This window comes from Pleuronectes platessa, chromosome 10, assembly GCF_947347685.1.
Source record: "Pleuronectes platessa chromosome 10, fPlePla1.1, whole genome shotgun sequence".
NCBI classification, from domain to species: Eukaryota; Metazoa; Chordata; class Actinopteri; order Pleuronectiformes; family Pleuronectidae; genus Pleuronectes; species Pleuronectes platessa.
Window position 1 is genome coordinate 399,316 of NC_070635.1, and position 26,827 is coordinate 426,142.

At 47.1% G+C, this 26,827-nt stretch overlaps 4 protein-coding genes and 1 long non-coding RNA gene across 10 annotated transcripts; 4 read left to right on the top strand and 1 right to left on the bottom strand.

Annotated features, from left to right (window-relative positions):
* The first annotated feature begins 101 nt into the window (after positions 1-101).
* arhgef2 (rho/rac guanine nucleotide exchange factor (GEF) 2) lies at positions 102-13,708 on the top strand. The gene is made up of 22 exons (XM_053431568.1): positions 102-301; positions 2,307-2,469; positions 2,688-2,755; positions 3,471-3,534; positions 3,626-3,758; positions 4,952-5,055; positions 5,371-5,514; positions 6,824-7,074; positions 7,195-7,320; positions 7,687-7,804; positions 8,185-8,433; positions 8,515-8,591; positions 8,891-9,063; positions 9,612-9,679; positions 10,274-10,510; positions 10,592-10,663; positions 10,812-10,867; positions 10,953-10,994; positions 11,590-11,640; positions 11,752-12,045; positions 12,115-12,268; positions 12,392-13,708. Exons 1-22 carry the CDS (start codon positions 245-247, stop codon positions 12,439-12,441), a joined length of 2,751 nt encoding a protein of 916 aa, XP_053287543.1. The 5' UTR covers positions 102-244; the 3' UTR covers positions 12,442-13,708.
* A 347-nt stretch (positions 13,709-14,055) lies between these two features.
* On the top strand, positions 14,056-19,400 carry LOC128449203 (tropomyosin alpha-3 chain). Of its 6 annotated transcripts, none has more exons than XM_053432265.1 (9): positions 14,056-14,265; positions 15,510-15,656; positions 16,366-16,499; positions 16,586-16,703; positions 16,812-16,882; positions 16,989-17,064; positions 18,144-18,206; positions 18,297-18,366; positions 18,457-19,400. In XM_053432265.1, the coding sequence occupies exons 2-9, from the start codon at positions 15,522-15,524 to the stop codon at positions 18,537-18,539; spliced, it is 750 nt and encodes a 249-aa protein (XP_053288240.1). In that variant the 5' UTR covers positions 14,056-14,265; positions 15,510-15,521; the 3' UTR covers positions 18,540-19,400. The 6 variants fall into 6 exon arrangements, with proteins under 6 accessions (XP_053288240.1, XP_053288239.1, XP_053288236.1 ...); XM_053432264.1 differs by having other exon boundaries at positions 14,056-14,244; XM_053432261.1 differs by having other exon boundaries at positions 14,056-14,236.
* Positions 19,389-21,209, bottom strand: pmvk (phosphomevalonate kinase). The gene is made up of 5 exons (XM_053432268.1): positions 20,867-21,209; positions 20,551-20,614; positions 20,253-20,405; positions 20,028-20,157; positions 19,389-19,936 (listed from the first exon to the last, which is right to left on the bottom strand). The coding sequence occupies exons 1-5, from the start codon at positions 21,001-21,003 to the stop codon at positions 19,764-19,766; spliced, it is 657 nt and encodes a 218-aa protein (XP_053288243.1). The 5' UTR covers positions 21,004-21,209; the 3' UTR covers positions 19,389-19,763.
* Positions 21,210-21,476: 267 nt separating this feature from the next.
* Positions 21,477-24,857, top strand: decr1 (2,4-dienoyl CoA reductase 1, mitochondrial). Its single transcript, XM_053432269.1, has 10 exons — positions 21,477-21,589; positions 21,805-22,010; positions 22,470-22,527; positions 22,648-22,734; positions 22,827-22,974; positions 23,686-23,785; positions 23,867-23,939; positions 24,012-24,158; positions 24,371-24,433; positions 24,535-24,857. Exons 1-10 carry the CDS (start codon positions 21,488-21,490, stop codon positions 24,592-24,594), a joined length of 1,044 nt encoding a protein of 347 aa, XP_053288244.1. The 5' UTR covers positions 21,477-21,487; the 3' UTR covers positions 24,595-24,857.
* Positions 22,990-23,380, top strand: LOC128449207 (uncharacterized). Its single transcript, XR_008339852.1, has 2 exons — positions 22,990-23,258; positions 23,315-23,380. It is a non-coding gene; the product is annotated as an uncharacterized LOC128449207 (long non-coding RNA).
* Positions 24,858-26,827: the final 1,970 nt, after the last annotated feature.

A 26,827-nucleotide genomic window follows, 5' to 3' on the forward strand; every position in this document is an offset into this window, starting at 1 on the left:
ATGAGAGGCGAACGGTGAGGGGATTGGCTGAGAGCGGCAGCAGCGGGCCGAGCTGTGATTGATCAGAAGTAGAGAGAGGCGCTGTCAGTCAGAAAGTGGCCCCGCCCCCTGGGAATCAGACCGCAGACCGCTCCGGGACCAGAACCGAACGGATCCTCGTGATCAGCGCAGGGCGGGCATCGATCAGCTGTGGATCCGGGCGGGCGGTGATCGAACAGGAGGTGTGCTGGGTTTGAGGGCGGGGATGTCCCGGCTGCTGGAGAGTAGGAGACAGGACAGGATGAAGGAAATCAACCTGAAGGTGCGTCCACACGAGAACTACAAGTACACACTCCACTGATCGATCCCGCGGACCGGGAGCGGGTCGGACTGCCACACACACACACACACACACACACTGATCACACACCGGTCACACACCGAGGGAGGTTGTGGGAGTCCGCGTCACTTTCCGTCTTTCTCTCTTTGTCTGTCTCACGTCTCAGAAAAACCTCTTTTCCGTTAGACAGATGTTATCGATGGTTCTGATCGATCCGCAATTGGAGGATCATCGATTTGTGTGTATTTGTGTGAGTGAGCGTGTGTGTGTGTGTGTGTGAGTGAGTGAGTGAGTGAGTGAGTGTGTGTGTGTGCGTGTGTGAGACGGTGAAGTTGAACAGAAACGGGAAACGACTTTTTTCTCAGTTTAGAAGCTTCGATGTTTTAAATGTGTGTGAGTTGTGGGTCTGTGTGTGTTTCGGTGTGTGTGTCTGTGTTTGAGTGTGCATCTGGTTTTGTGTTTTTATGTTTCAGTGTGTGTTAGTGTGTTTTGGTGTGTGTCCGTTAACTGCAGCGTGGCCGCTTTGTCCTGCAGGAGGAAACGAGGGGGGAGGGGAGCCGTGCTTGTGTGCGTGCGTGTGTCTGTATGTGCGTGCACGTCTTTCTGTACTTATGAGGACCAATTTAGGTTTAAAACCATCACACTGAGCTTTGTGAGCACTGGGTTCAGGTCAGGGACTGGGTAAGGGAATTGTCAAGGTAAGGGACTGGTTTAGGTGGGAAATGGTTAAGGTCAGGGAATGGTTAAGGTAATTGTCAAGGTTAGGGACTGGTTAAGGTAAGGGGATGTTAAGGTGGGGACTGGTTAAGGTAAGGAGTTAGTATCAACAGAGCCAGACAGACGGAGGACAGTTTCCTGATAAAGCTTCATTGCTTGTAAAACAAGGGGGGAGGGGGGGGGGGGTTGTAATTAAGGATTAGGGGACATCTCAGACGTGGAGACGTCTCAGGCGACTAAAGACAGGATATCTTATAAAACTAGAGAGATGTTTGTAGAGGACAACGAGGTTGGGACAGGAACCTCCGTGGACAGAGCTAAACAGGCTTCCTGTAGAAGAAGTGAGAAACAGGAAGTGTGGAGTGAAAGATGTCCTCATTCCATCTTCTGTCCTCTTTGACCTTTGACCTGTGAAAAGAAACATTCAAAGTGGGTCAGATGAGGGATGGAGGTCGATGGGGTTTAGGGTTCAAGTGTCCTCACAACTATAGAGAGACAATTGGTCACACAGCAAGTGTCAGAGAGTGTCTCTCTCTCTTTCTCTCTCTCTCCTCTCTCTCTCTCCGTCTCTCTGTCTCTCTTCTCTCTCCTCTCTCTCTCTCTCTGTCTCATGACCTCCCCAGACAGAGCTCTCTTTCTTTCCCTCCATCACTGAGCTCTTTATTGATCAGCTGATCAGTATTTATTTGTCGTTCTAATGAATGAACTGTTTTCTGTCGTTTCATTTACGCGTCTCATGATGTCACATGATCACCCTGGGAGTTGTAGTTTACATTAAAAAAAACACACACACTAGTTTTGTAAAAAACAAACTGTACAGATTGTTTAATTCTGATTTGCTTCAAATAATGATTATTTTGATAATCAGTTAATAATGTGATAGGGAACCAGTACCACAGACATCTGGAATTTAATTATGAGGCTAATTTAGTAAGTAAGTTCAAGATGTTTAATTTCACCTTAATTCAAGATCCCTAACCAAGTATGAACTCGTCATTGTGGTGTATGTGTCATGAACTTGAATTATGAATAGTAAGAATTAATATATATATATATATATATGTTGCTGTTACATGTGAAATCCTCTTACACAGTGTGAATTACAACACACTCGACTAATCGATGACTCAATTAGATGTCAACCATTTATGTATCGATTATAATCCTTTAAATGAGTCAGTTGTAGCAGCCTGTCTGTGGTTGAGCTCTGATTGGTTGGTGTGTAGTAATGTTCTGATTGGTTGGTGTGTAAACCTGATGGTTTGATCAGAATAAGGAGAAGGAGCGTCTGAAGGGGAGAGAGAAGGAGGCGAGGGAGCGAGAGGCCCGGTCGAGCAATGGTCACCTGTTCACGTCTCTGACCGTGTCCTCCACCACGCTATGCTCGTCCTGCAACAGGAGCATCACCGCCAAGGAGGCGCTCAGCTGTCCAGGTACCAGGCCCACAACATGTCAAACATACGTGTCAAACATACACAACATACGTGTAAATATTCAAACCTTCTCTCTTCATGTATAAACATGAATATTTTCTAAATGTTGATATTTAAAGTGAATCTACAGGTTGATTTATACATAAATCTTTCATATGAATAAAGTTCTGTGGTTTTAATATTCAAAGTGTCTCCGTCTCCTCCCGTCTGTCTCTCAGCCTGCAATGTCACCATTCACAACCGCTGCAGAGACAGCTTGGCCAACTGTGCCAAGATGAAACAGAAGGTGAGACCTGTCTGATCACCTGTCTGTCTTCACTGGTGACCTGTCTGTCTTCACTGGTGACCTGTCCCTTCTCTGATCACCTGTCTGTCTTCACTGAGGACCTGTCCCTTCTCTGATCACCTGTCTGTCTTCACTGATGACCTGTCTGTCTTCACTGAGGACCTGTCCCTTCTCTGATCACCTGTCTGTCTTCACTGATGACCTCTCTGTCTTCACTGAGGACCTGTCTGTCTTCACTGAGGACCTGTCCCTTCTCTGATCACCTGTCTGTCTTCACTGAGGACTTGTCTGTCTTCACTGATGACCTGTCTGTCTTCACTGAGGACCTGTCTGTCTTCACTGAGGACCTGTCTGTCTTCTCTGATGACCTTTCCCTTGTCTGATCACCTGTCTGTCTTCACTGAGGACCTGTCTGTCTTCACTGATGACCTGTCTGTCTTCACTGATCACCTGTCTGTCTTCACTGAGGACCTGTCTGTCTTCACTGAGGACCTGTCTGTCTTCACTGAGGACCTGTCCCTTCTCTGATCACCTGTCTGTCTTCACTGAGGACCTGTCCCTTCTCTGATCACCTGTCTGTCTTCTCTGATCACCTGTCTGTCTTCACTGATGACCTCTCTGTCTTCACTGAGGACCTGTCTGTCTTCACTGAGGACCTGTCTGTCTTCACTGATGACCTGTCCCTTCTCTGATCACCTGTCTGTCTCTCTAACAGCAACAGAAGCTGTCGATGGTCAGGAACAGTTCAGCTCTGCAGAGCGTCGCCCTCCGGACCAAAAGTGAGTCTGTCTGTCTGTCTGACACAGTGACAGACCAGTTGCATCATGGGTAATTAGAACAAGCTTTATTTCTTCTTCTCTTCATCTTCAGCTCCAATGATGAAGGAGCGTCCGAGCTCGGCCATCTATCCGTCTGACAGCCTCCGTCAGTCGCTGCTCGGCTCCAGACGAGTTCGCTCTGGACTCTCACTCGCTAAGAGCGTCTCCACCAATAACATCGCAGGGTGAGAACTGACATCAGAACCATTCACTACTCATCAGCTGAAATAAACACATTTGATCATTTCATCTTTTGCATTTTATTTAGAAATAGTTTGTTTATACCTTTTTTATTCATGATTCTTTTATTGTAATAGTTTTATCAAAAGGCTTCCTGTGTAATACAAATAGTAATCTCACCTGTCTGTCTCTCTCTCACCTGTCTGTCTCTCTCTCACCTCTCTCTCTCATCTGTCTACCTCTCTAACCTCTCTCTCTCACATCGGTCTCTCTCACCTGTCTGTCTCTCTCTCACATCGGTCTCTCTCTAACCTCTCTCTCTCTCACCTGTCTGTCTCTCTCTCACCTCGGTCTCTCTCACCTGTCTGTCTCTCTCTCACCTCTCTCTCTCATCTTTCTGTCTCTCTAACTTCTCTCTCTCCCCTCTCTCTCTCCCCCCTCTCTCTCTCCCCCCTCTCTCTCTCTCACCTATCTCTCTCTCCCCTCTCTCTCTCTCACCTCTCTCTCTCTCTCTCTCCCCACCCTCTCTCTCTCTCACCTCTCTCTCTCTCTCACCTGTCTGTCTCTCTAACCTCTCTCTCTCTCCCCTCTCTCTCTCTCTCTCTCTCTCTCTCTCTGACCTGTCTGTCTCACCTCTCTCTCTCTCTGACCTGTCTGTCTCACCTCTCTCTCTCACCTCTCTCTCTCACCTGTCTGTCTCTCTAACCTCTCTCTCACCTCTCTATCTCTCACCTGTCTGTCTCTCTAACCTCTCTCTCTCTCCCCTCTCTCTCTCTCTCTCTCTCTCTCTCTGACCTGTCTGTCTCACCTCTCTCTCTCTCTCACCTCTCTCTCTCTCTGACCTGTCTGTCTCACCTCTCTCTCTCACCTCTCTCTCTCTCTCTCTCTCTCTCTCTCTCTCTCTCTCTCTCTCTCACCTGTCTGTCTCTCTAACCTCTCTCTCTCTCTCTCTCTCTCTCTGACCTGTCTGTCTCACCTCTCTCTCTCTCTCTCTCTCTCTCTCTCTCTCTCTCTCTCTCTGACCTGTCTGTCTCCCCACCCTCTCTCTCTCACCTCTCTCTCCCCTCTCTCTCTCACCTCTCTCTCTCACCTGTCTGTCTCACCTCTCTCTCTCTCTCTCTCTCTCTCTCTGACCTGTCTGTCTCCCCACCCTCTCTCTCTCACCTCTCTCTCTCTCTCTCACCTGTCTGTCTCTCAGGGGTCTGGAGGAATCTACAGGTCTCAGGAAGATTCTCTCTCAGTCGACCGAGTCTTTAAACTTCCGGAGCAGAACTTTGTCGATGGAGTCGCTAACTGACGAAGGTCTGTCAATCACTGCTGCTGATCCCATGTCCCTCTGTGAAGCCTGCAGCTGATTGGCTCGTATAGAGTGACTTTAGTGACTTTTATATATAAAAACGATATAGTGAGCTCATCAGGAAAGAAAAAACGCCTGTGGACGATACTCATTGTCGTGGTCATGACGTGACCGTCGCAGGAGAACGTTGGACTCGTATTTACATTTATCGACGGGTCGGTCTGATCAGCTAGTGACCATCGGTTGGACTCTATTCATCATGATGCATTGTGGGAAACAGTGGGACCTCTGCGTGCTGGTTATATGTGTATTGTTTGCAGGTGAATGGTGGTGGAGCCCCCTGCTGGAGGAGCTGCAGGTGGAGGGCAGCTGTGTTCAGGCCGACAGTTGGAGTCGTGCTGTCGAACCAAAGTTCCTGCAGACGCTTCACAAAGACCTCATCAAGCAGCAGGACGTCATCTACGGTACCAACATATATTTATACATATAAGTTTATACTAGGGATGCACCAATATGGATATCCCTGGCCGAGACCGATGTTTAAAACAACAACCTAGCCGCTACTGATACAAATATTTGTCTATCTCGTTGTTGTTGTTATTCATTCACCCTTTTGTCCCAGAAAAATAATTAAATCATTATTTAAAAGCACTGTTTTAAATTATTTCAGCCCTTTATCACTCTTATCTTTTAATGAGCACAAATGCAATCAGATTTATGAAATAATCTTTAGTTTAACTAAACACCGTGTTAAAGTATTGAGATGTCCTGAGGGTCAGTGAACAGGTCGGGCTGGGGCATGTGACAGTTCTAGACCAATGGGGTGGGGTTGTGTGGGGTGACAGGTTCTCATTGGCTGGTTTGTTGGGGGACAGTGGTGAATGAGGAAGGAAGTGGGACATGTTCGTGTTGACTTTAATAAAGTTACAAAGAAGAGAGGAAGTTGTGGGACGTTACAATACCAATGAACATCGGTGAAAGTCAAGTTTATTACTGATGCGCTGATGTCAGTAAACGCACCCCCGAAATATACACATCGTCACAATCTGACACTAATGGCCCAAGTCCTTTTTTCAGGTTTTTCAGAAAACACACACAAAATAATAATATTGAATATATAACATTTATTAATAATTTCCCTCAAAAAGGTTATGACAATAAATGACTATTGACACGCTAATAACAATATCTGTCAATTATGTAAGATAAGAGGCATAAATGACTTTGGCAAATTCTTGAACATGCCTTTGTGACAATTTTACACCGAGCTATTTTGCTGAATAAAACGACTGAATAACTATGTAATATTTATGGCCCAGCCTATATTAGAGTAAACCTCATCACTTATCAAGAGGGGAGGAGCTCTGAATCATGGACATAACTTCAGCGGCTAGGTCGATTTTTGTTCATCTTGATGCAGCCGCCATCTTGAAAAGCTTTCCGAAGTCACATTGTCTTTTGACTTAGGCAAAATAAAAGGTCCAACTCTTGACCTGGGCCGTCACTCTACAGGTGTAGGTCACATGACCTGTTCACCTGGGATCTGGGGGATTTGACAGAGGAGGCATCACGAGAGGATTTAGGCAAAGAAAATAATTTTAGGCAAACAATGACGTAGGCCATTATTTTAGGAAGGTGACATATATATATATTAATATATATAATTAATTTTTTTTCAATGTCATCAGGACGCAGTGACTGTTGTCATGGAGATCGCTCTGTGTGTCTGTTACCATGACATCAGGACTAACCAGGTTATGGTCTGTCTCTCAGAGTTGATCCAGACGGAGTTTCACCACGTGCGCACGCTGCGGATCATGGAGGGCGTGTACCGGCGGGGGATGCAGGAAGAGGTGATGCTGGAGGCGGGTGTGGTTCACACCATCTTCCCCTGTCTGGACCAGCTGCTGGAGCTCCACTCCAACTTCCTGTCCGAGCTCCTGACCCGGAGGAAGGAGGGGCTGATGGAGGGCAGCGCCAACAACTTCACCGTCCGCAGCATCGGAACCCTGCTGCTCAGACAGGTATGACATCACAGGGTCAGAGGTCGTCAGATTCAACAATTCCTGGTTTTTAAAAACTGCTAAAATGTTTGTGTGTGTTGTGTGGTGTGTGTTGTGTGGTGTGTGGTCTGTGCTGTGTAGTTCTCAGGTGCGTGTGCAGACGACATGAAGAAAGTTTACTCCGAGTTCTGCAGTCGACACCCGAAAGCTGTGAAACTCTACAAAGAAGTTTTTGCTCGAGACCGAAGACTGCAGCAGCTGGTCAGGGTGAGGATAAGACCTGATCCTGGATCTGGTCCTTGACTGAATCACTTGGAACAGGTCCAGACAGGAAACTGGTTCTACTGAATTTGATCTGATGGTTTGACAGATTTTAATGAGAGACTCTTTCTTCCTGTTTAGACTGAAGCAGATCTGGTGTCAGTCCTGAATCAAAGAGTCTTTTGTTAACTGTGTTTAGTTGTGTTTCCCTGAACTAAGCTTGAATGAACTCATTTGGACTTCGCCTCACGTTGACCCCTTTGAACCTGCTGCTGACATGATCCTGTTCCAGTCCCCAGGGTTTGCACCTATTTTACCTTTGGGTTTAAACTGGTTTAAACTGGTTTATCTCTTTTGCTCCAAAATGCTCAGCGTGTCTGTCGTGGTCCTCTGCTGCGTCGTCATGGCGTCCAGGAGTGCATCCTGCTGGTGACACAACGAATCACCAAGTACCCCGTCCTCATCCAGCGCATCCTGGACAACACTAAAGGTGGGGGACATGTGACGTCTCGAGAGAACCTGGGTCACTCATCACTTTATAAGAAGGGTCAGAGCAGTGTGTCTGCTGAGGGGACTGCAGGGGGCGCTGCTGAGCCCTGACTGGGATCCCGCCCTGACCCAGTGGAGGTGATGGTACAGAGGGGAACCAGTGCTGCCCCCTGCAGGACATCACAGCTCGTTCATTCCTGCAGATTTTAAACTGATCAACGAGCTCGATGTGTATGAGTCCATAAGTCTTCTGCTCAAACTGTATATAAAGATTATTATTATTATTAACTTATCTTAACTCTGACCTCTACTAACGGCTGAAAACCTCTACTAGCCTTTGACCTCTGACCTCTGATGTCACCATGTCTCTGTGACCTCTAGGCAGCGAGGAGGAGGTGCAGGCTTTGAGCAAGGCACTGCAGCTCCTGAAAGGTCTAATCAGCTCCGTGGATCAGGAGGTTCTGGAGCTGGACCGAACCAGGAGGCTGCAGGAGATCCAGGCCCGTCTGGACGGGAGGGCTCAGGCCGAGGTCCACGGAGGAGGAGTGTTCAGAGGAGGAGAGCTACTGAGGAGGAGGCTCCTTCATGAGGGGACACTCCTCTGGAAGGTCCAGGGCTCCAGAATGAAAGGTAGTATCCAGTTGACCTGTTCTCAGGTGTAACTGTCGGTGGAGCTGACATCTGCTCACCAGCCCTTGTGCTTTTGTCCAGATGTGCAGGTGCTGCTGATGTCAGACATCCTGGTTTTCCTTCAGGACAAAGATCAGAAATTCACCTTTGCATCACTGGTGAGTCACACCTGGTTCTCCCTGGTCCCACCTGGTCCCACCTGGTCACACCTGGTCCTACCTGGTCACACCTGGTCCCACCTGCTCACACCTGGTCACACCTGCTCACACCTGTACGACCTCATGTCCCTGCTCATCCATCTGCAGAAATTCTTATAAAACCGTGCATGCGCACATGAATGTTTCCTTTTAAAAAAACAACTCATGCCCCGCTTCACGCCCACAGCGACCCCCCCCCCCCCCCCCCACCCCCTGAACCACAGTCTCACCTGTTTGTCTGACCTGTCTGTCTGTCTCAGGATAAGTCTCCAGTTGTGTCTCTGACTAACCTGATTGTCAGAGACATAGCCAATCAGGAGCGAGGGATGTACCTGCTCAGTGACTCCACCCCTCCAGCGATGTATGAACTGCACGCTTCCTCCAAAGAAGACCGCCGCACCTGGATGACGTGGATCCAGCAGGCTGCTGTCAGGTCAGTACTGCATTCAGTAGGTCAGTACTGTTACACTGTAGTACTGCTCTCATGTCAGTACTGCATTCAGTAGGTCAGTACTGTAACACTGTAGTACTGCTCTCAGGTCAGTACTGCATTCAGTAGGTCAGTACTGTTACACTGTAGTACTGCTCTCAGGTCAGTACTGCATTCAGTAGGTCAGTACTGTAACACTGTAGTACTGCTCTCAGGTCAGTACTGCATTCAGTAGGTCAGTACTGTTACACTGTAGTACTGCTCTCAGGTCAGTACTGCATTCAGTAGGTCAGTACTGTAACACTGTAGTACTGCTCTCAGGTCAGTACTGCATTCAGTAGGTCAGTACTGTAACACTGTAGTACTGCTCTCAGGTCAGTACTGCATTCAGTAGGTCAGTACTGTTACACTGTAGTACTGCTCTCAGGTCAGTACTGCATTCAGTAGGTCAGTACTGTAACACTGTAGTACTGCTCTCAGGTCAGTACTGCTCTCAGGTCAGTACTGAATTCAGTAGGTCAGTACTTCACTGTATCATGTTTTTTTTTCAGTTGTCCATCCAGAGATGAGTTTCCTCTCATTGAGACTGAAGACAAAGCTTTACAGAGGAGAATCAGAGGTACTGCACCTCCTCCCCCTACTGCACCTCCTCCTCCTTCTCCTACTGCACCTCCTCCTACCCCTACTGCACCTCCTCCTCCTTCTCCTACTGCACCTCCTCCCCCTACTGCACCTCCTTCTCCTACTGCACCTCCTACTGTACCTCCTTCTCCTACTGCACCTCCTACTGTACCTCCTCACACTACTGCACCTCCTCCTCCTACTGTAGCACCTCACACTACTGCACCTCCTCCCCCGAATACACCTCCTCATTCTACTGCACCTCCTCCCAATACTGCACCTCCTCCTCCTACTTTACCTCCTCCCCCTACTGCACCTCCGCCTCCTAATCCTCCTACTGTACCTTCTCCCCCTACGGCACGTCCTCCCTCTACTGCACCTCCTCCTCCTACTACACATCCTCCTACTACTGCACCTCCTCCCCTTAGGGCACTTCCGCCTCCTACTGCACTTCCACCTCCTTCTCCTCCTACTGTACCTCCTCCCCCTATGGTACCTCCTCTTACTGCACCTCCTCCTCCTACAACACCTCTGCTCTGTCTCACAAAAAAAGAGATCATTGGGTTTTTTCCTCCTCCTCTCCTTTTCTCAGCTGATATCCAGCAGAAGGACAGGGAGGTGCTGGAGCTACTGCAGGAGCGTGTCACTCTGTTTTCTGACCTGGTGGAGGCGACAGGAAGAGGAGGAGCAGAAGAAGAAGGAGGTTTGGAGGGGAGCACCTCCTCAACCAGGACCTCCTCCAGCTCGTTGCTCTGTAGGAACCTCTTCAGGGCCGACACTCCTCACGCTCCTCAGGCCGAGCTGCTCCTCATGGCCACCATCTCTGAAGGTGCCGCTCGGTTTGATTTGATGTCTTTTGAATTAGTTTGATTGGACGATGTCGGGAATCGAACCTGTTTCTTGTTTTCAGTGGACAAACTGGCGAAGCTGCTGTTCGACACACAGAGGTCGACTGTGACCAACGGGAACCGGAGACTTCACAGTAAAGGACATTTCTAACCTGCTGTTTGAAATTAATCAAGAGAAATAATAATAACTGTACCGAAGCTTTGTGACACTGGAAATTGTCTGAGTGCTGGTACTGCCATCTAGTGTTTGAGTGATGACACTGCCTTTCCCCTGTGTGTCAGACGGTGACTCTGGTTCCCTGAACGGCTCGTTTGACCTGAACGACCCCTCGTCACAGGTAAACAAACATTCTGATTCCAGGGTACCAAGTGACTTAGTAGACATTTTGAACAGGAAGTTCATTTTCTGTTTTTGTCTCTCAGGACAGAAACGGGAACCGGCTGCAGGAACAAACCGTAAACAAGGTAACACTCATCACTCCTGGATCATGTGACACAGAAATCCCTGTGGCCGCTGTTTACCTTGTTTAATAAAGAATAATAAATACATTAAACTCTTAAAGAGGGTTAAAGTTCTTAACACTAAATCCCATTCAAAACACTATCGAGTCAGTCACACAGTCAACAAAACTTTACACACAGTTCATCTGGTTTATTGTAGTGATGCACTTTGACCCAGACTGACACACACAGTGTAAACACAACCAGCAGTCTGTTGCAATCGGTAACACACAACCAGTAAAGACTGAGTTCATGTTACTTTAGGAGAAAACAACACTACACGAGGCTTTGTTCCCAGAGGTCAGAGGTCAGAGCTTCCTGTTGATGAGACGTTTTCGATGTGGTCAAAGACGAAGGTTCATCAATAACCAGAGTTTCTCATGTTTGTTCCATCGTCTCCTTTCTTAAACCAAAGAGATCAAATGACTGAAACCTTGATACTGTGTTCTGTCTTGAATCTGGCTGTGCTGCCGTTTTGTGGGATTTAAGTTTGTACATAAATGAACAAACATTAGTTTGTTAAAATCACAAGTTTATAACAGCTGACTCATCTTCACAGGAAGCCCGTCAGCGATTGGTCAACCTGAGCCTCCAACTTCACGCCCTGCAGGTGAGTTATCGTTCTGCTTATTGTTGTTGTTATTGAACATTGATCATTTACATGTCAGTTACTCATCTAATGTTGGTGTAATAGTTAATTGACCACTGACTCCTCCCCCAGGCTGCTGTGATTTGTCAAGACTCAATCCTGGAGCTGTCAGTCAGAGCAGGCACCACCCCCTCCACCCAAGGCTCCACCTCTGGTCCTGGTTCTGGTCCCAGCCTTCGTCGTTCTATTTCGCGGGACACGGGATTGGACGCCACTGGGGAGACAGTGTTGCTACGGCAACAGGTAGACCGCCTGCAGCAGGAAGTGACACGCCTCCGTCTGAGGGAGGAGGAGCCTGAGAGGGGGGAACGAGCCAGCAGGAGGAGGGGCAATGGAGACGTCAGTGATGTGATGAAGGAGGAAGCGGTAGGTTAAACTCAGAATCTGATGTAAATGAAGCTGAACTAAGCTAATCTCAGGTGCCTCTGTCTACAGGTGAGCAAGAGGCGTGGCAGCAGGGAACTGGAGCCCCGCCCAACGGCCCCATTGGCCAGTCCGAATCTAGCTGATCAAATAGATGGCTGCAAGGAGAGAAAGGAGGAGAAGGAGGAGGAAATGATGATCTCCCCTCGCTCTGACAGCCCAAGAGGTCGGTCTCTGAATGAATTGATCTGTGTTTTGCTTGTTAAATGAATATTTGAGCTATTGTTTATTATTATCAGTGCGCTGTATAGTTGGTTCCCATGATGACCTGTGACCTCTGACCTCTCAGACCTGCAGGACATTCCAGAGGAGAGCGAGTGTGGAGCAGAGCCAAGTTAAGGACCTGACCTCTGACCTCTGACCTCAGGAACTCTGCTGATGTCGCTATGATGTCACCAGCTGATGATGACATAATTTCCTGTTTAAAAGACGCTGTTATTTTTTTTCTGAATGTTCATGAATGAAAATCATGTAACCTGTTTACATCATCACGTGAGCTGGAGCCCCTCCCACATATACTCCAGTGGAGGTTATGAAAGAAGGCGGGGCCCCAGCGATCCATTGAGTCTTTACATTTCTGTCCTGAATCTTCAGAGGGTTAAATCCTGATGCTGCCAATTTATGAGTCTTGAGTCCGAGTCTCTGAGTCTCTGAATCTGAGTCAGAAGCTGTTTATTATATGACTGAAGCTGTTAGCATGTTAGCATGATAGCCTGGATTTGTCACTTGTATAGAACCTTTACAGATTCTGTCTTTCTGATTGGTCGGTTGGACGAACCAGTCAGTTTATTTATGCTGTTATTGTTCATGTTTGTTTGTAGAAATGTTCGAGTCAGAACCAGATCAACCACACGGTGCCATGACCCTGTCCTGGCTCTGAGTTGGTTCGATGTTGGTTGATTTGATGATTCAGTGTTTTAAAAGGAACACTGATGAAGATAATGATGATGATGAAGCTGAAGTATAAATCTTGATGAAGAACAAGATGAAGTTGAATCAGTCACATGATGCAAAAAAGTGGTCAGTTATAAAACTGATCAAAAGTGACTCTCCTTGATATTTATCGAACAGATTCGTAATCTTTTAACTGTAAAAACATTTCAGGTGTTTTTTTATCATGCGATCTACCTGCAGGTGGCGCTGCTGTTTATCATTTTCTAACTTGACTCATTCACGAGTTTAACAGAAGAGAAAAAAAACTGAACTTTATCAGTTTGATGATTTTCCAAAAAGAAAAACCTGTTTTTATTTTTCTAGCAGTTTCTGTTCTTCAGAACATTACATGTGTGATGATGCTATAATATTGATGATTATTATGAATATTGATGTAATATTGAGGCTGAGATGTTGGGCAGCAGTTTGAAACTCAAACTGAGCTCATTAAATTTGTAGCAAATTCATTAAATGCAGCCGCTTTTTATTTTCATGTTTAACGTCAGTAAAGTGACGTTTGTGTAAAAAGATTTGATGATAAAAGTGTAAATGTTTTCTGTAACTTTATTATTTTCATGCTCTGACTCTGTGTGTTCTTTATAAATCTAATCAGCTGGAAAACGTCTTGTCGTTTTATTTCTGGATGTTAAATCATAAAAGGCTTAATCTTTAAGTTAGATGTTTATTTATTCAACTGTCTACTTCTGCTCCATAGTTATTCTATCAAAACGATTGATCTGTTTTTAAACTGTGTTATCGTTCATGAATTGTTGATTATCATCAGTGATCTAAATGAATGTGTAGTGATGTTTATTAGATGAAAGTTTAAATATTAGCACGTGAGTTCTTATAGTGTGTGGTTGTAGTTGCCCTGGTTACAGGGTTTTATATGTTTCTATTTAATCAAAGTAAAAATCGAATCTATTCGTGATTAAATCATTAAGCTGAACTTCGGATTCTGATTTCACTGGAAACTACTTTTATTTTCCAAACCTGCGTGTCTACGTCACATCCTGTAGAGGGAATTTAACCCGGAAGAGGGGTCAGTTGGGAGTTGGCTGCATATCTATGGTTGGCTGGACCAGGAAACAGTGTAGACCAGTACCAGGACCAATACCAACACTCAGACCAGCACCAGGACCAACACTAAGACCAGGACCAGGACCAGTACCAGGACCAGCAGACGGGGAGGACTGACACCGTGAGCCAGTTCGGTTTATAAAACTTAAAGTTAGACACATCTCTGCACCGTTAGCCTCTTTCAGCCGCGAGCCTGCTGCTAGCAGCTAACCTGCTGCTACCAGCTAACCTGCTGCTAACCTGCTGCTAACAGCTAACCTGCTGCTAACCGGACAGTGACGGGCTCAGGTGTGGTTTCTTCAGGGGCCTCGAACAGGTGACAAACACCACACAGTGCACATGGTCCCTGCTCGCTCTGCACTCTGCTAACATGCTAACAGGCTAACAGGGCGTTGGTCCGCGTTTAGCAGAAGCAGCTAACGTGCTAACTGCTGATCAACAACTTGTCACCCAAATAATCGATAATCATCGATCACTTTATTAAACTCAAACGGTATCATCACCTTCCTCTGCTAACACACGATGAGTCATCATCACACAGTCGATCGCTCATTGACGAAGTCAGTAGAAGCTGATTGTTAAATAAACCTCGTGTTTAACTTCATTTAATTTCATTTCGACTGATGGACTCGATCCTCTGACGTCATCTGTCGGTGGCTGCAGTACAGACCGACTTCACTTGATCTTTTGTTGCAGATGAAAAATATGTTTTTTCAAATCCTCGTGTTTTTGCACAAACAACGAAGTGAACCTAGTTTCAGCTGAGAATAGAACCACAGTATAAATACACAGAGGAGCAGTTCGGAGGTTAAGTTATCACCACATTAGAAATGTTCAGTAATAATAAGGCACACGTGAATAACAGCAAAGAGTGTGTTTATATATTTGCTCTCTTGCCAACTTCCGGCGAACTGATGACCTGATGTTCAGTTCCTCTCTGCACAGTTTCCAGTTCCTTTTAAATTGTGCATCATCTCACACAAGATGGCTGACCCCGTGCAGGCCACGTCACAGTGCACTACTGGGGATCGAACCCACAGTCTCACTGCAGCTGCTCAATTGGCCATGTTTTAGGTTCACGTCACGCTGCTCAGAACTACTTGCGGCCGAACGCACCTGTTGTCACATAAGATCTTCTACATTTCAAATTTCATGTGAACTGGACTCGGAGTAAATTAACCAGCAGCAGATTTTATTTATTAACGTGATTTCATCAAACAAAAGAAAATGTACGTGGATTTCGCTCGTTTTAAACACGATGCAGAAAATTGAACTGATGCTAGAAATCGTTTCAGGTTATTTTTCTTTATTAGAGTCTGATCATTAACTTACTAGTTATTTCACTTCCCTGAACAAAAACCTTAAAACTCAAAAACCGTCTGTTATTTGTGCAGTAGAAGAAGAAGATGAGCGGAGGAGTGAACAGCATCGATGCGGTGAAGAAGAAGATCAAGGTCCTGCAGGATCAGGCAGAGGAGGCCGAGGAGAGGGCGGAACGACTGCAGAAGGAGGTGGAGAAGGAGAAGAGGAGCAGAGAGGAGGTACAAGCACCTGTACAGGGGGAGCGGGGGTTCTGTCAGGTTCCGCTGGCGTTGCTCCTTTTTGACCGTAGTGGAACTGGTGCTTGGGCTGGTTTGAAGTTATGAAAACCTTTAAGAACCAAGTTAGTTTTTCCATGTGCCAGAGCAGCCTTAGAGCCACGTCTTTACGGTGGAGTGACTCCCTCTCTTCCTGTCTGTCTGCTGCACCGGGTGCTCCACCCTCACCTGAATATTGAGGAGGATTTGAGTCTGTGTTTTTCTGTGAGGGTCAGTTTGTGTTTCGGTATCCAAAGGACACTCCGGCATGCAGACTGGGATCAAACCATCGACCTTCTGGTTGGAGGACGACCTCTCTAAGTCAGCAAGGCTCCAAGATTTGTTGTCTTATATAAAACATGGCGGCAGGCGGGGGGGTGGTGTGTAACAGCAGGACAACTGTGGGTAATCTCTGGCCATAGCGAACTGTCACCATATTGGGGGACAGTTCTCGACTGTGGCATCTTAAAGGGGGTAATCATTCCTTGGTCGCTCCTCAGTGGGCTTGTGTATTTGTGCATCAGGTTTGTTCAGATGCCACAAATATCTGACAAAGAATGTTGTGAATGTCAGGTGAGTCTGTACTAAGGTCACAAGCAGCCTCTGATGACACTCTGACAGACACAGGGGTGATGGGTCAGCTGACTGTGTGTCCCTGTGCTGTGACTTGCAGGCGGAGGCGGAGGTGACAGCTCTGGGTCGTCGTCTGCAGCTGAGTGAGGAGAATCTGGACCGAGCTCAGGAGAGACTCTCCACCGCTCTCCATAAACTGGACGAGGTGGAGAAGGCTGCCGACGAGAGCGAGAGGTCAGCGACGCACCACACGCCTGCACCACACGCCCGCACCACACGCCTCCTATAACACCATCTGTCTCTGCCCGTCTGTCTCTCAGAGGTATGAAGGTGATCGAGAACAGAGCTCTGAAGGACGAGGACAAGATGGAGCATCTGGAGGTTCAGCTCAGAGAAGCCAAACAGATCGCTGAGGAGGCCGACCGCAAATATGAAGAGGTCAGAGATTGTCTGTGACCTTGTCATCTGTCTGTGACCTTGTCATCTGTGGCCTGTTTGTGATTGTGTGTCTCTACCCTCATGGTGTCTATAATGTTTGATTGACAGGTGGCTCGTAAACATCTGATGTTGGAAGGAGAGCTGGAACGAGCTGAAGACAGAGCGGAGCGGGCTGAGAGGTTTACAACAGATGACATTTATATATATATATATATATATATATACCTAAATATATTTATTAATAACACATGTCTCTCTCTCCACTCGTCTACCTGTCTCTGTCAGTAATGTTCGGAAGCTGGACGAGCAGTTGAGGAGCTTTGACCAATCACTGAAGAGCCTGCAGGCAACTGAGGACAAGGTATCTCCCACCTGCTGTCAATCAAACGAGAGGAACTCCTCCCCCTGACCTCCATCGCCTCTGACCTTTAGATGTGCCTCAGCACCTCCTCCTGCACACATAATATAACCTGCTTATTGTTTATGTCCCTGAGTTTTAATGATGCAATAAGACTCCGAGTCAAACAGCTGTGACAATCCGGGGTTTCCCACTGGAGTAAAGACACTTTAATGTTTGCCTCACTCACATGTCACTCAGACAGGATGAAAACAACAGTCTTACCTTTGGTGAGGAGGTGTCAACAGAGGCGCAGCGGTGTTAAGGCCTATGTATGGTTCTCCGAGTCCGTTACTTTACTTTTTCATTTATAGTTCTCCGGTGCTGAAAACAATTCGGTGCCAGAACAGTAGGAGGCGCAACAGAAGACGAGCTTAGAGAAGCCTACCTCATGAAGCTTTAAATGTAGAAGAAGTCCACGTGTGTTTATTTACGTCCCCCGGCTCCTCACACAAAGTGAACGATGGTAACTAACACACAAAGGATGTTGATGACGCGACAGTTTTTGCTGAAATAAAGTGACACCCAGCGGGTCATAATATTTATGTTTATAATTTCTTAGCGCAGCGGCTCCCCGATCTTGTTTCCAAACTGCGTTGCTAATTCAACAGCTTGAAGCTACACGGAGGCAGCTAGCTTCCCCCCCCCCGCCCCCCCCCCCCCCCCCAGCTTCCACACACACACTCAGCAGGGACTCACGATACTAACCACCACCAAGTGTTTGCTTCTAACCTGACGGTGTTGGAGAAACAGTCTAATGACAGCCGTGGGATTAAAGTCATGACAGCAGGTTTTTGAGCTGTTCCCACCGCAGCTAGCAGGAGCCCGGAGAGGAGGTTCCACGGCGAAGAAGGCATTGCCATGTGTCCGTGCCCGTCTGAACAGAGAAGCATACATCGGCCTTTAGTCATCACACATGAGCTTTTGGAGAGTTGATGGCCACAGCAGCCTCTTGTGGAGGGACTTGGTGTTGCAGTACAGACGAGTCTGGACGGACTGGAGACAAACTGATGACTCTGACGCTCTCTCTCTCTCTCTCTCAGTATTCTCAGAAAGAGGACCGGTATGAAGAGGAGATCAAGAACTTGAGTGGAAAACTCAAAGAGGTCAGAAAAAAAATATTGTGAATATTCACAAATATTTCAATCCATCCCAAAGTTACTAAAGCTCCGTCTGTCCACTGTTCCTCCGTTCAGGCCGAGAGCAGAGCGGAGTGTGCCGAGCGGACCGTGGCCAAACTGGAGAAAGCCATTGATGAGCTGGAAGGTAAGACTGGAAGCAGGAGGTTGTGGTCTGGACTTTGACAGGAAACCGTGAGTATCTGGTTCCTACTTGACCGTTTGATTCTGTTTTCAGATACTTTGACTTCAGCCAGAAACGCCAACATGGAGCTTCAGGCGACTCTGAATCAGACTATGGAGGAACTCAACTCCTGCTGAACCTCCTCCCTCCTCCCTCTGATTGACATCAGGGAACTCGGTGGCCAAATGTTCCTATCGCTCCTTATACTAGCGCCTCCTGCGGCTGACCTACTTACTCCTTACTCCTTCAGCTCCCCCTGGTGGATGTTGAGGAGTTAGGGTCAAACTCTGTGGCCAAAACATTCCTCCCCCCTATGCTCCTGTCCTCCCCCTTTACCTCTCTCTGCTGGCTGCTTTGTGGATGTCAGGAAACGTGTGTCCCTCTCCCCTTCTTCATATGTTCCTCCTCTTCTGGTGGGGGTGAGGGAGGTTTTCTCCTTCTCCTCCTCTTAGTGATTCCTTCTCTGAATCTTAAGTCACGTTTGAAGTTTCCTCCTCAAATCCTCCCTGCTCCTCCCCTATCCTCCCCCACTGAGGGGAGAGGCCAGACCAAGAGCTGCTGATGTTTTTGTCACTAAGGGAGTTTAACAGTGACTTACAACCATTCCCTTGTTAACAACTAATTAACTCACAAGAAACTAATTGTTTGTCCGAATGTTTTGTTACTCTGATTAGTTTACTTATAATAACACAATAACTAATTAATGATTGATTGATTAGAGCTAGCTTCCTGTTAGCTAATGATGTTTTGATTTTGTTTATGGGTGAATGGTCTAAGGCAGCCAATCACAGTGCGGCATTCCACTGCCAAATGTGGTTTACCAGGGGCCAATCAGAGACGCACTAAGCTTTTGTCTACAGGTGACCTTTGACCTGATCACGAATAAAGTCCAGAAACGTTTGAACCTGGAATCCGGTGCCGTCACTGTTTTACTCATTGTAATAAATCATGTCCAGATTTTATAAATTAAAACGTTGTCACTGGTATTTAGATCCAAACTGAGACTGTGTTTTATTTTTAGTTTAAATGTTAAAGCTTTACATCATTATAATAATCTAACTCATCATTTATATTTCATGATAGTAATAAAGGTCATGTTCAGCATCAGTTTAATAAACCACAGGAAAAGTTGCACTTACATTTAATTTCTGCATTAAAACATAAAATGAAAATACTTTTCCTTTGAAAACGTTTTATTTTATGACATTTAGTTGGTGGTTCGATGCCTCACATTCACACACTTATGGCTTTGTGTGTGTGTGTGTGTGTGTGTGTGTGAGAACCAGCTGACTGAAAGTTTTTACATCAAACTACGCCCGGAGCAGGTTCACATCATGAAGGGTCATGTGACCGCGCTCCTCTCAGGACACCTGCTGGGGTCTGGTCAGGTGCAGTGATGAAGCTGCTTCCTCAGCCAGCCTCAGGATTGGCTGCAGCTGCTCATCTAATGAGGGGGCGTCGGCCTCATTGCTGATTATCCAATCAAATTCAATGCCACTGTCCAACCCACACTCTGACTCTGCGTCATCAACATCTGAAGGAGAGACGGGTGGAGACACAGACAGGTAAGGAATCAGTCCACGCCCCCCCCCCCCCCCCCCGCCACACAGAGAGACATGTCTCACCTGCAGTGAAGCTCCACCCCCTCTTCTTCCTGGTTTCCTCTGAACTTTGAACTCTGACACTTCGAGTTTGTTGAGGAAACTCTGACAGGAACCACTGAAGGTCTGACAGGCGCCGCGCATCACTCACCACCTGACCAATCAGAGCAGAGCATCACTCACCACCCGTCCAATCAGAGAAGCTCGTGAGGCCACTGGTCACTTTGAGTTGCTTGGATACACAAGTACCCAGACTGGCTGCCATGCTCCTCTGGTTGCTAGGCGACAGAAGAATCCAGGGTCATGGCGTCGTCGAGTTTCTCCCCAGCCAATCATATCGGCCCGGAACCGCTCCTTATAAGGACCAGGGCCCAGCAGCTGGTCCAGGTCCAGTCCGTGCTCCTGCAGCACAGCAGCATCATGCTGTCAGAGTGTGTGTGTGTGTGTGTGTGTGTGTGTGTGTGTGTGTGTGTGTGTGTGTGTGTGTGTGTGTGTGTGTGTGTGTGTGTGTGTGTGTGTGTGTGTGTGTCTGCGGTGCAGATCTCACCTCAGCATACTGTTGTTTGAGAGGTCCGGACAGACGCAGGACGCAGCACGTGTCCGAGCCCAACCTGCAGACACCCAATCACAGCGACTACCGTCATCACGTGATGATTCATAGCACCTGAGATCTGTTCTATCTCTCCTGAACCAGACCTGGTCCGGAACCAGAGATAGAACAGACCTCAGGTCTTTAATAGAATGGAAGAGACCGGGATCGAACCGCCAACCTCGTGATTACACGTCAGTGAGAGTCTCTTCCTAGTTATCGATCACTAATCAGTCATGGCTCAACGTTAATAAAACAAACCGGAAGTACTAACCGCCCCTTTATCAGGTCCGTCACATAATCTTTTCCGGACTTCCGTTTCCCGCTGAAGACCAGAACCATTTTGGGTTCGAAGACTCGTTCCTCCATCTGTCGCCAGTAGTCACTGCTCGAATCCCGCGGCGGTTCCATCAGCTGGTGGTGGTCCACAGCGAGTGCTGTCGGACCAAACCGGTACCGTAACTGTCCAAGAAGACAAGAACATTTCCAAAATTAAAGTCCCATCTGGCTTCTTGCGACGCTCGCTGGACAAATAATCGATAACAAGACTGAATCGACTATCGATGACGTCACGTGTGAAGTCTGTTTGCGATGATCGATCAGAAAACAAAGGTGTCTTTTTTTCTACAGGAGGGATTATTACATGTTTTACGGTATCACGTGATCTACGTCACATTCTGGACTGAACCACTGTTGCTCAGTGGCGGGAGGCAGATATTTCACAGTAACAGCGCCATCATGCGGTGAAGATTGTTAACAAGTTTAAATCTGTCAACTTTTATTTCCTTATTCATTCTGTTTCACTGCGTTTCATCTTACCGCTGAGGTTTTATTGAAGTTTTTCACGCATGTCGTTACTTTATTGCTTTTTATCTTCCCCCCCACCCCGGCCTCCATGTTGGTAGGGTCCAGGTCAGAGGTCATCAGCTCAGACAAAATGGCGGCGCTTGTCAGTCGAGCAAGTTTGTTGAGATCGACGAAACTTTCAATTCACAAGGTGTGTGTGTGTGTGTGTGTGTGTGTGTGTGTGTGTGTGTGTGTGTGTGTGTGTGTGTGTGTGTGTGTGTGTGTGTGTGTGTGTGTGTGTGTGTGTGTGTGTGTGTGTGTGTGTGTTTTTGTTTGTTTTGACAGCAGGTGATTGATTGATTTCTTAAATCCTCTGATTCTAATGGACCTGTAGAAGTTCAGTGAGTGAAGCTCTGTCTGTTCCAGGTATGGTTCCACCAGTCGGCGGTTCTCCAGTCCGGTTCCCAGTCTGGTTCCCAGTCGGGGTTCTTCCCTGCAGCCGAAGGCGTCATGTTGCCGACAGGAAGCTTCAGCAACAGAGTGGCGTTCATCACAGGAGGCGGGACAGGACTCGGCCGTGCGATGACCACCACGCTGTCCCAGCTGGGAGCTCAGTGCGTCATCGCCAGCAGGTCAGAGGTCACGGACTAACCTAACCCTAGTTACCTGAGGGCACCAGACTAACTCTTCATTAAGCTGCACCCACTGATTTGACCTTTTCTAGACGGTTCACATATCCAGTGATGGTTTGTGAACTGAGGCTGTTTGATTCGTCTGGATTCAATTCAGGATATTTCACTTTGCCTGTGATAAATAATATTATTGTCGTTATCGTAAAACTATTTTAAACCACCGATGTAATGACGATATTAAAGAAAATATCTTGCAAGTTCAGCCTTTTAAAGAGCAATGAACTTAGTGAGTTCAGGTTCTAATAACTTGTGATGAGGGTCGAGCTCAGCAGGTGTTTCAAGACGACTGAGCAGCATGTTTCACCTTCAGGTTTTATCACACAGAACAAATCATTATGATTTATTTACATTTCTATGAATTGTTAAAATCCTGATGTCATGTTTTTGTTTGTTGTTCAGGAAGTTGGATGTTCTGCAGAAGACGGCCGACGAGATCAGCAGCCAGACTGGAAACAAGGTGACCCACCAGAACCTGATACAGAAGGGGCTTGAGTGGTCGGAACTGGTTTGAACTGGTTTGAACTGCACTTGTCTAATCTGGTCCGAACCCCCCCCACCCCCCCCCCCCCCCCCCCAGGTCCATGTGGTTCAGTGTGACGTCAGAGATCCTCAGGCAGTCTCTCGTTGTGTCGACCAGATGGAGAGTCTGACAGGACTTCCTGATGTAACACACACACACACACACACACACACACACACACACGTTACTGGGATGTCATGAACTCTGACCTAACCTCTGTGCTCTGATTGGATCAGGTGATCATCAACAATGCAGCAGGAAACTTTGTGTGTCCATCAGAGCGCCTCTCACCGAACGGCTGGAAGAGCATCACAGACATCGTCCTGAATGGGACGGCATATGTGACTCTGGAGCTAGGAAAGAGACTGATCCAGAGTCAGAAAGGTTAGAGACTGATCCAGAGTCAGAAAGGTTAGAGACTGATCCAGAGTCAGAAAGAGGTCAGAGACTGATCCAGAATCAGAAAGAGGTTAGAGACTGATCCAGAGTCAGAAAGGTTAGAGACTGATCCAGAGTCAGAAAGAGGTCAGAGACTGATCCAGAGTCAGAAAGAGCTCAGAGACTGATCCAGAGTCAGAAAGAGGTCAGAGACTGATCCAGAGTCAGAAAGGTCAGAGACTGATCCAGAATCAGAAGGAGGTCAGAGACTGATCCAGAGTCAGAAAGAGGTCAGAGACTGATCCAGAGTCAGAAAGGTCAGAGACTGATCCAGAATCAGAAGGAGGTCAGAGACTAATCCAGAGTCAGAAAGAGGTCAGAGACTGATCCAGAGTCAGAAAGGTCAGAGACTGATCCAGAATCAGAAGGAGGTCAGAGACTGATCCAGAGTCAGAAAGACGTCAGAGACTGATCCAGAGTCAGAAAGAGGTCAGAGACTGATCCAGAGTCAGAAAGAGGTCAGAGACTGATCCAGAGTCAGAAAGAGGTCAGAGACTGATCCAGAGTCAGAAAGAGGTCAGAGACTGATCCAGAGTCAGAAAGAGGTCAGAGACTGATCCAGAGTCAGAAAGAGGTTAGAGGCTGATCCGGAGTTAAAACGGATCTCGGCTGATCTGGAGTCAGACAAGTTGAGCCGTTGTATCTCTTGTTGTCCAGGTGCTTCCTTCCTGGCCATCACCACGATCTATGCGGAGTCTGGTTCTGGATTCGTGGTCCCGAGTGCGTCGGCGAAGGCCGGAGTCGAGGCACTCTTCAAGTCAGTGTGACCTTTCACCTCTACACAGCTCCAAACAGGAAGCGAGGGTATCCAACCTTAATGACCGTGTGTGTGTGTCAGGTCTCTAGCTGCAGAGTGGGGGCGCTATGGCCACAGGTTTAACATCATCCAGCCTGGACCAATCAGAACCAAGGTACTTATGAGTTTGATGTTTTTGTTTCCAGGTTTGTGTTGTAGCCTCTGAATTATTTGTGGTTGTGTTCAGGGCGCGTTCAGTCGTCTGGATCCGACTGGAGCGTTCGAGAAGGCCATGATAGGCCGGATCCCGACGGGTCGCCTCGGGAAACCAGCAGAGATCGCAAACCTGGCAGCGTACATGAGCAGCGACTACGCCACCTGGATGTCTGGAGCTGTGAGTGCACACTGGGTTCAGCCTCTTCAAAATCTTAAACCAGTTTCAGGTCAAGGTTTAGATTCAGAGTGGTTTCTGTTGGGGTTTAACTCAGAGACCAGAGCTCAGACTCATCTTAGACCAGTTTGTTTGACTCTGGTCCAACATCTGGATGGAGCTGATGTGTGTGTGTGTGCGTGTGTGTGTGTGTCTGTTTGTGTGTGTGTGTTCAGGTGATCCGGCTCGATGGAGGAGAGTACGTGTCGATGGCCGGAGAGTTCAACGAGCTCCGCAGGGTGAGTCTCCGTCTGAAACCGAGCATCAGATGATTGACAGACGTTAAATGAACAGTTCATAGTTTTTTAGGTCGTCATGTGTTTTAATGTTTTCATTTCAGGTGACTCCAGATCAGTGGACGATGATGGAGAAACTGATTCGAGGAACTAAAGGATCCTAGTGTCCCCTCTGACCACTGCCTTGGTACATGGAGACTTGATGAACGGATCAGCTGACTCTCTGATGTCATGTGACTTTCTGCACACGCACAGTTTTCAAACAGTGAATTTCAAACATCACATTGATGGTGATTTACGGGAGGAGGTTAGTTATGTTAGATTAAATAGTTATGTTAGATTAGTTAGTTACAGATGAGCAATGAAGTTTCCTCCTTTACATGTTCAACTGAGAATTTAACACAATAAAATTCAATAGAAACTTTTATTTATAACACGTCTCTGATTTATTTAAACTGCATGTTTTTATCGTACAACTATAGCCGGGCTAGGGTTATAGAAGTGTCCCCACGGAGACGTGTGTTTGTATAGACGTCTCTGTAGAGATGTGTCTTTATGGACATGTGTCTCCAGAGTCTCTGTCCTCGGAGGTTTCCCGTCGGCAGGAGAGACTCCCTGGACACGGACATCACTGTGTCTCTGACCCCGACCCTGGATGACCCCCGACCCATTAGCTTCTCACTAGGGCTGTTAGCCTGTTAGCTCGGCTTCACCTGAGCTAACAGGCTAACCCTCTTCCCAGGCAGACCAGAGTCTGTGGAGAAGTTTTCACTCACATATCGGATGATTATAATTATAATAAGGGACTTATCTTATTAATATGGTTTGTTGTTCGGCTGTATTTGAGGTGTTACCAGTGATTAGCAGATATTGGTGTCTCTGTACCGGGCTTGTTAGCTTAGCTCCGCTAAGCAGACAGCTAATGAATTAGCCTCCAGGCAAGATACCTGCAGTAATGAATGATTGTTGTCTACTGTTATTAAAGTGTTACTTTAGTTATCTAACGTTATGTAACATTGTTAAGCTCCTGTAATGTTAACGTAGCGTTGGTGCTTGTTGAGATGACGTTAATACAGATGTGTGTTACTGTTCCTGAGGCTGTACGGTGACGGGACGTAGAACTGAAGGAGTTTGATATTATTATCCTGCAGAAACAGATTCACCTGGATATTGAAGTGTTGAAGAGACTTCAGTGAAAACGAAGCTTCTCTCTTTGGACACCGTGAGCAGGTCTTATGTTTAACCGTGTTGTGAACCTGAACCACGGACGACCTCCTCCGTGCACTCTGTGACCTTCTGGTCCCACGGAGACACGGGAGACATCGATCCGTCTTCCAGGCGTCTCCTCGTCTCCACGGCCTCCAGCTGGGGACAGGGATTCACAGCTCACTCATTCGTTCATGCTCGTGTGGAGCGACTCAGTGACTTCCTTTGAAAGAGTAAGACTCAGACTTACTCTTTCAAAGGAAGTCTCAGCCACAAACTCGCTGAATACAAACAGTTTAGTAAACTCAGAAACTTATATACACAAATATACATCTGAGAAAAAGATGTTTCATCGATGTGTTCTGTGAGTTCTCCACAGCGACGCCCAGCGGTGTATAAAGTACTTGAAAGCCACACTTGAGTAAAAGTCTTAAAGTAGCTCATATTAAATGTACTTAAATATAAAAAGTATAAGTACAAGTACCAAAATAAAAAATGCTAAGTGACACAAAACAACCCACAATTGTTCTCTTCAGGATTTATTTCGACTGACTAGTATTGGACCAGTGAACTTCTGGGGACAACAGAATGAAGTGCCTCTTGCGTCTGCCTAGGATCACTAACAGACGCCAGCCGGCTCCACCCGGTCGACCAAGGCAGCTCGACCTCCGGAGGCTGATGGCGCATGCAGCTGCGGCTGCGGCTTTTCACGCAGTTGTGCCGACGGACTCGTTTTAATTTATGGTTCTCCAAGGGCTGCGCGTGCTGCAAAGCAATTCACCTCCAGAACACTAGGTGGAGAAACGTTTTTTGTTGAAGACGACCTAAGAGACGTCTTCTTTGTGTGTGGCAGTCGACTGTTTATTTACATCGCTCTGCTGCTCCTCTTAGTCTTTTTCTGGAGGACAGATTTGTCCCTGATCGTCCTCCACAGCTTCGTACACTCGTCGACCTTCAAACCGACGTTAGCCGAGATCTCCTTCCAGGAGTCACAGGCCGGGTTAATGACGGGTTATACAAGGATCTCTTCTGCCAAACGCTCTTCTATTGAGAGAGAGAGAGAAAACTGCAGTACAGTAACGAAGTATTTCTATTTCGCTACTTCCCAACACTGGCGACGCCCTGTCTGAGAGGTTTGGGGGGTTTGGTTTGTGTGGGTGTGGTTTCTGGTGATTCTGGGGTTTGTTCTGG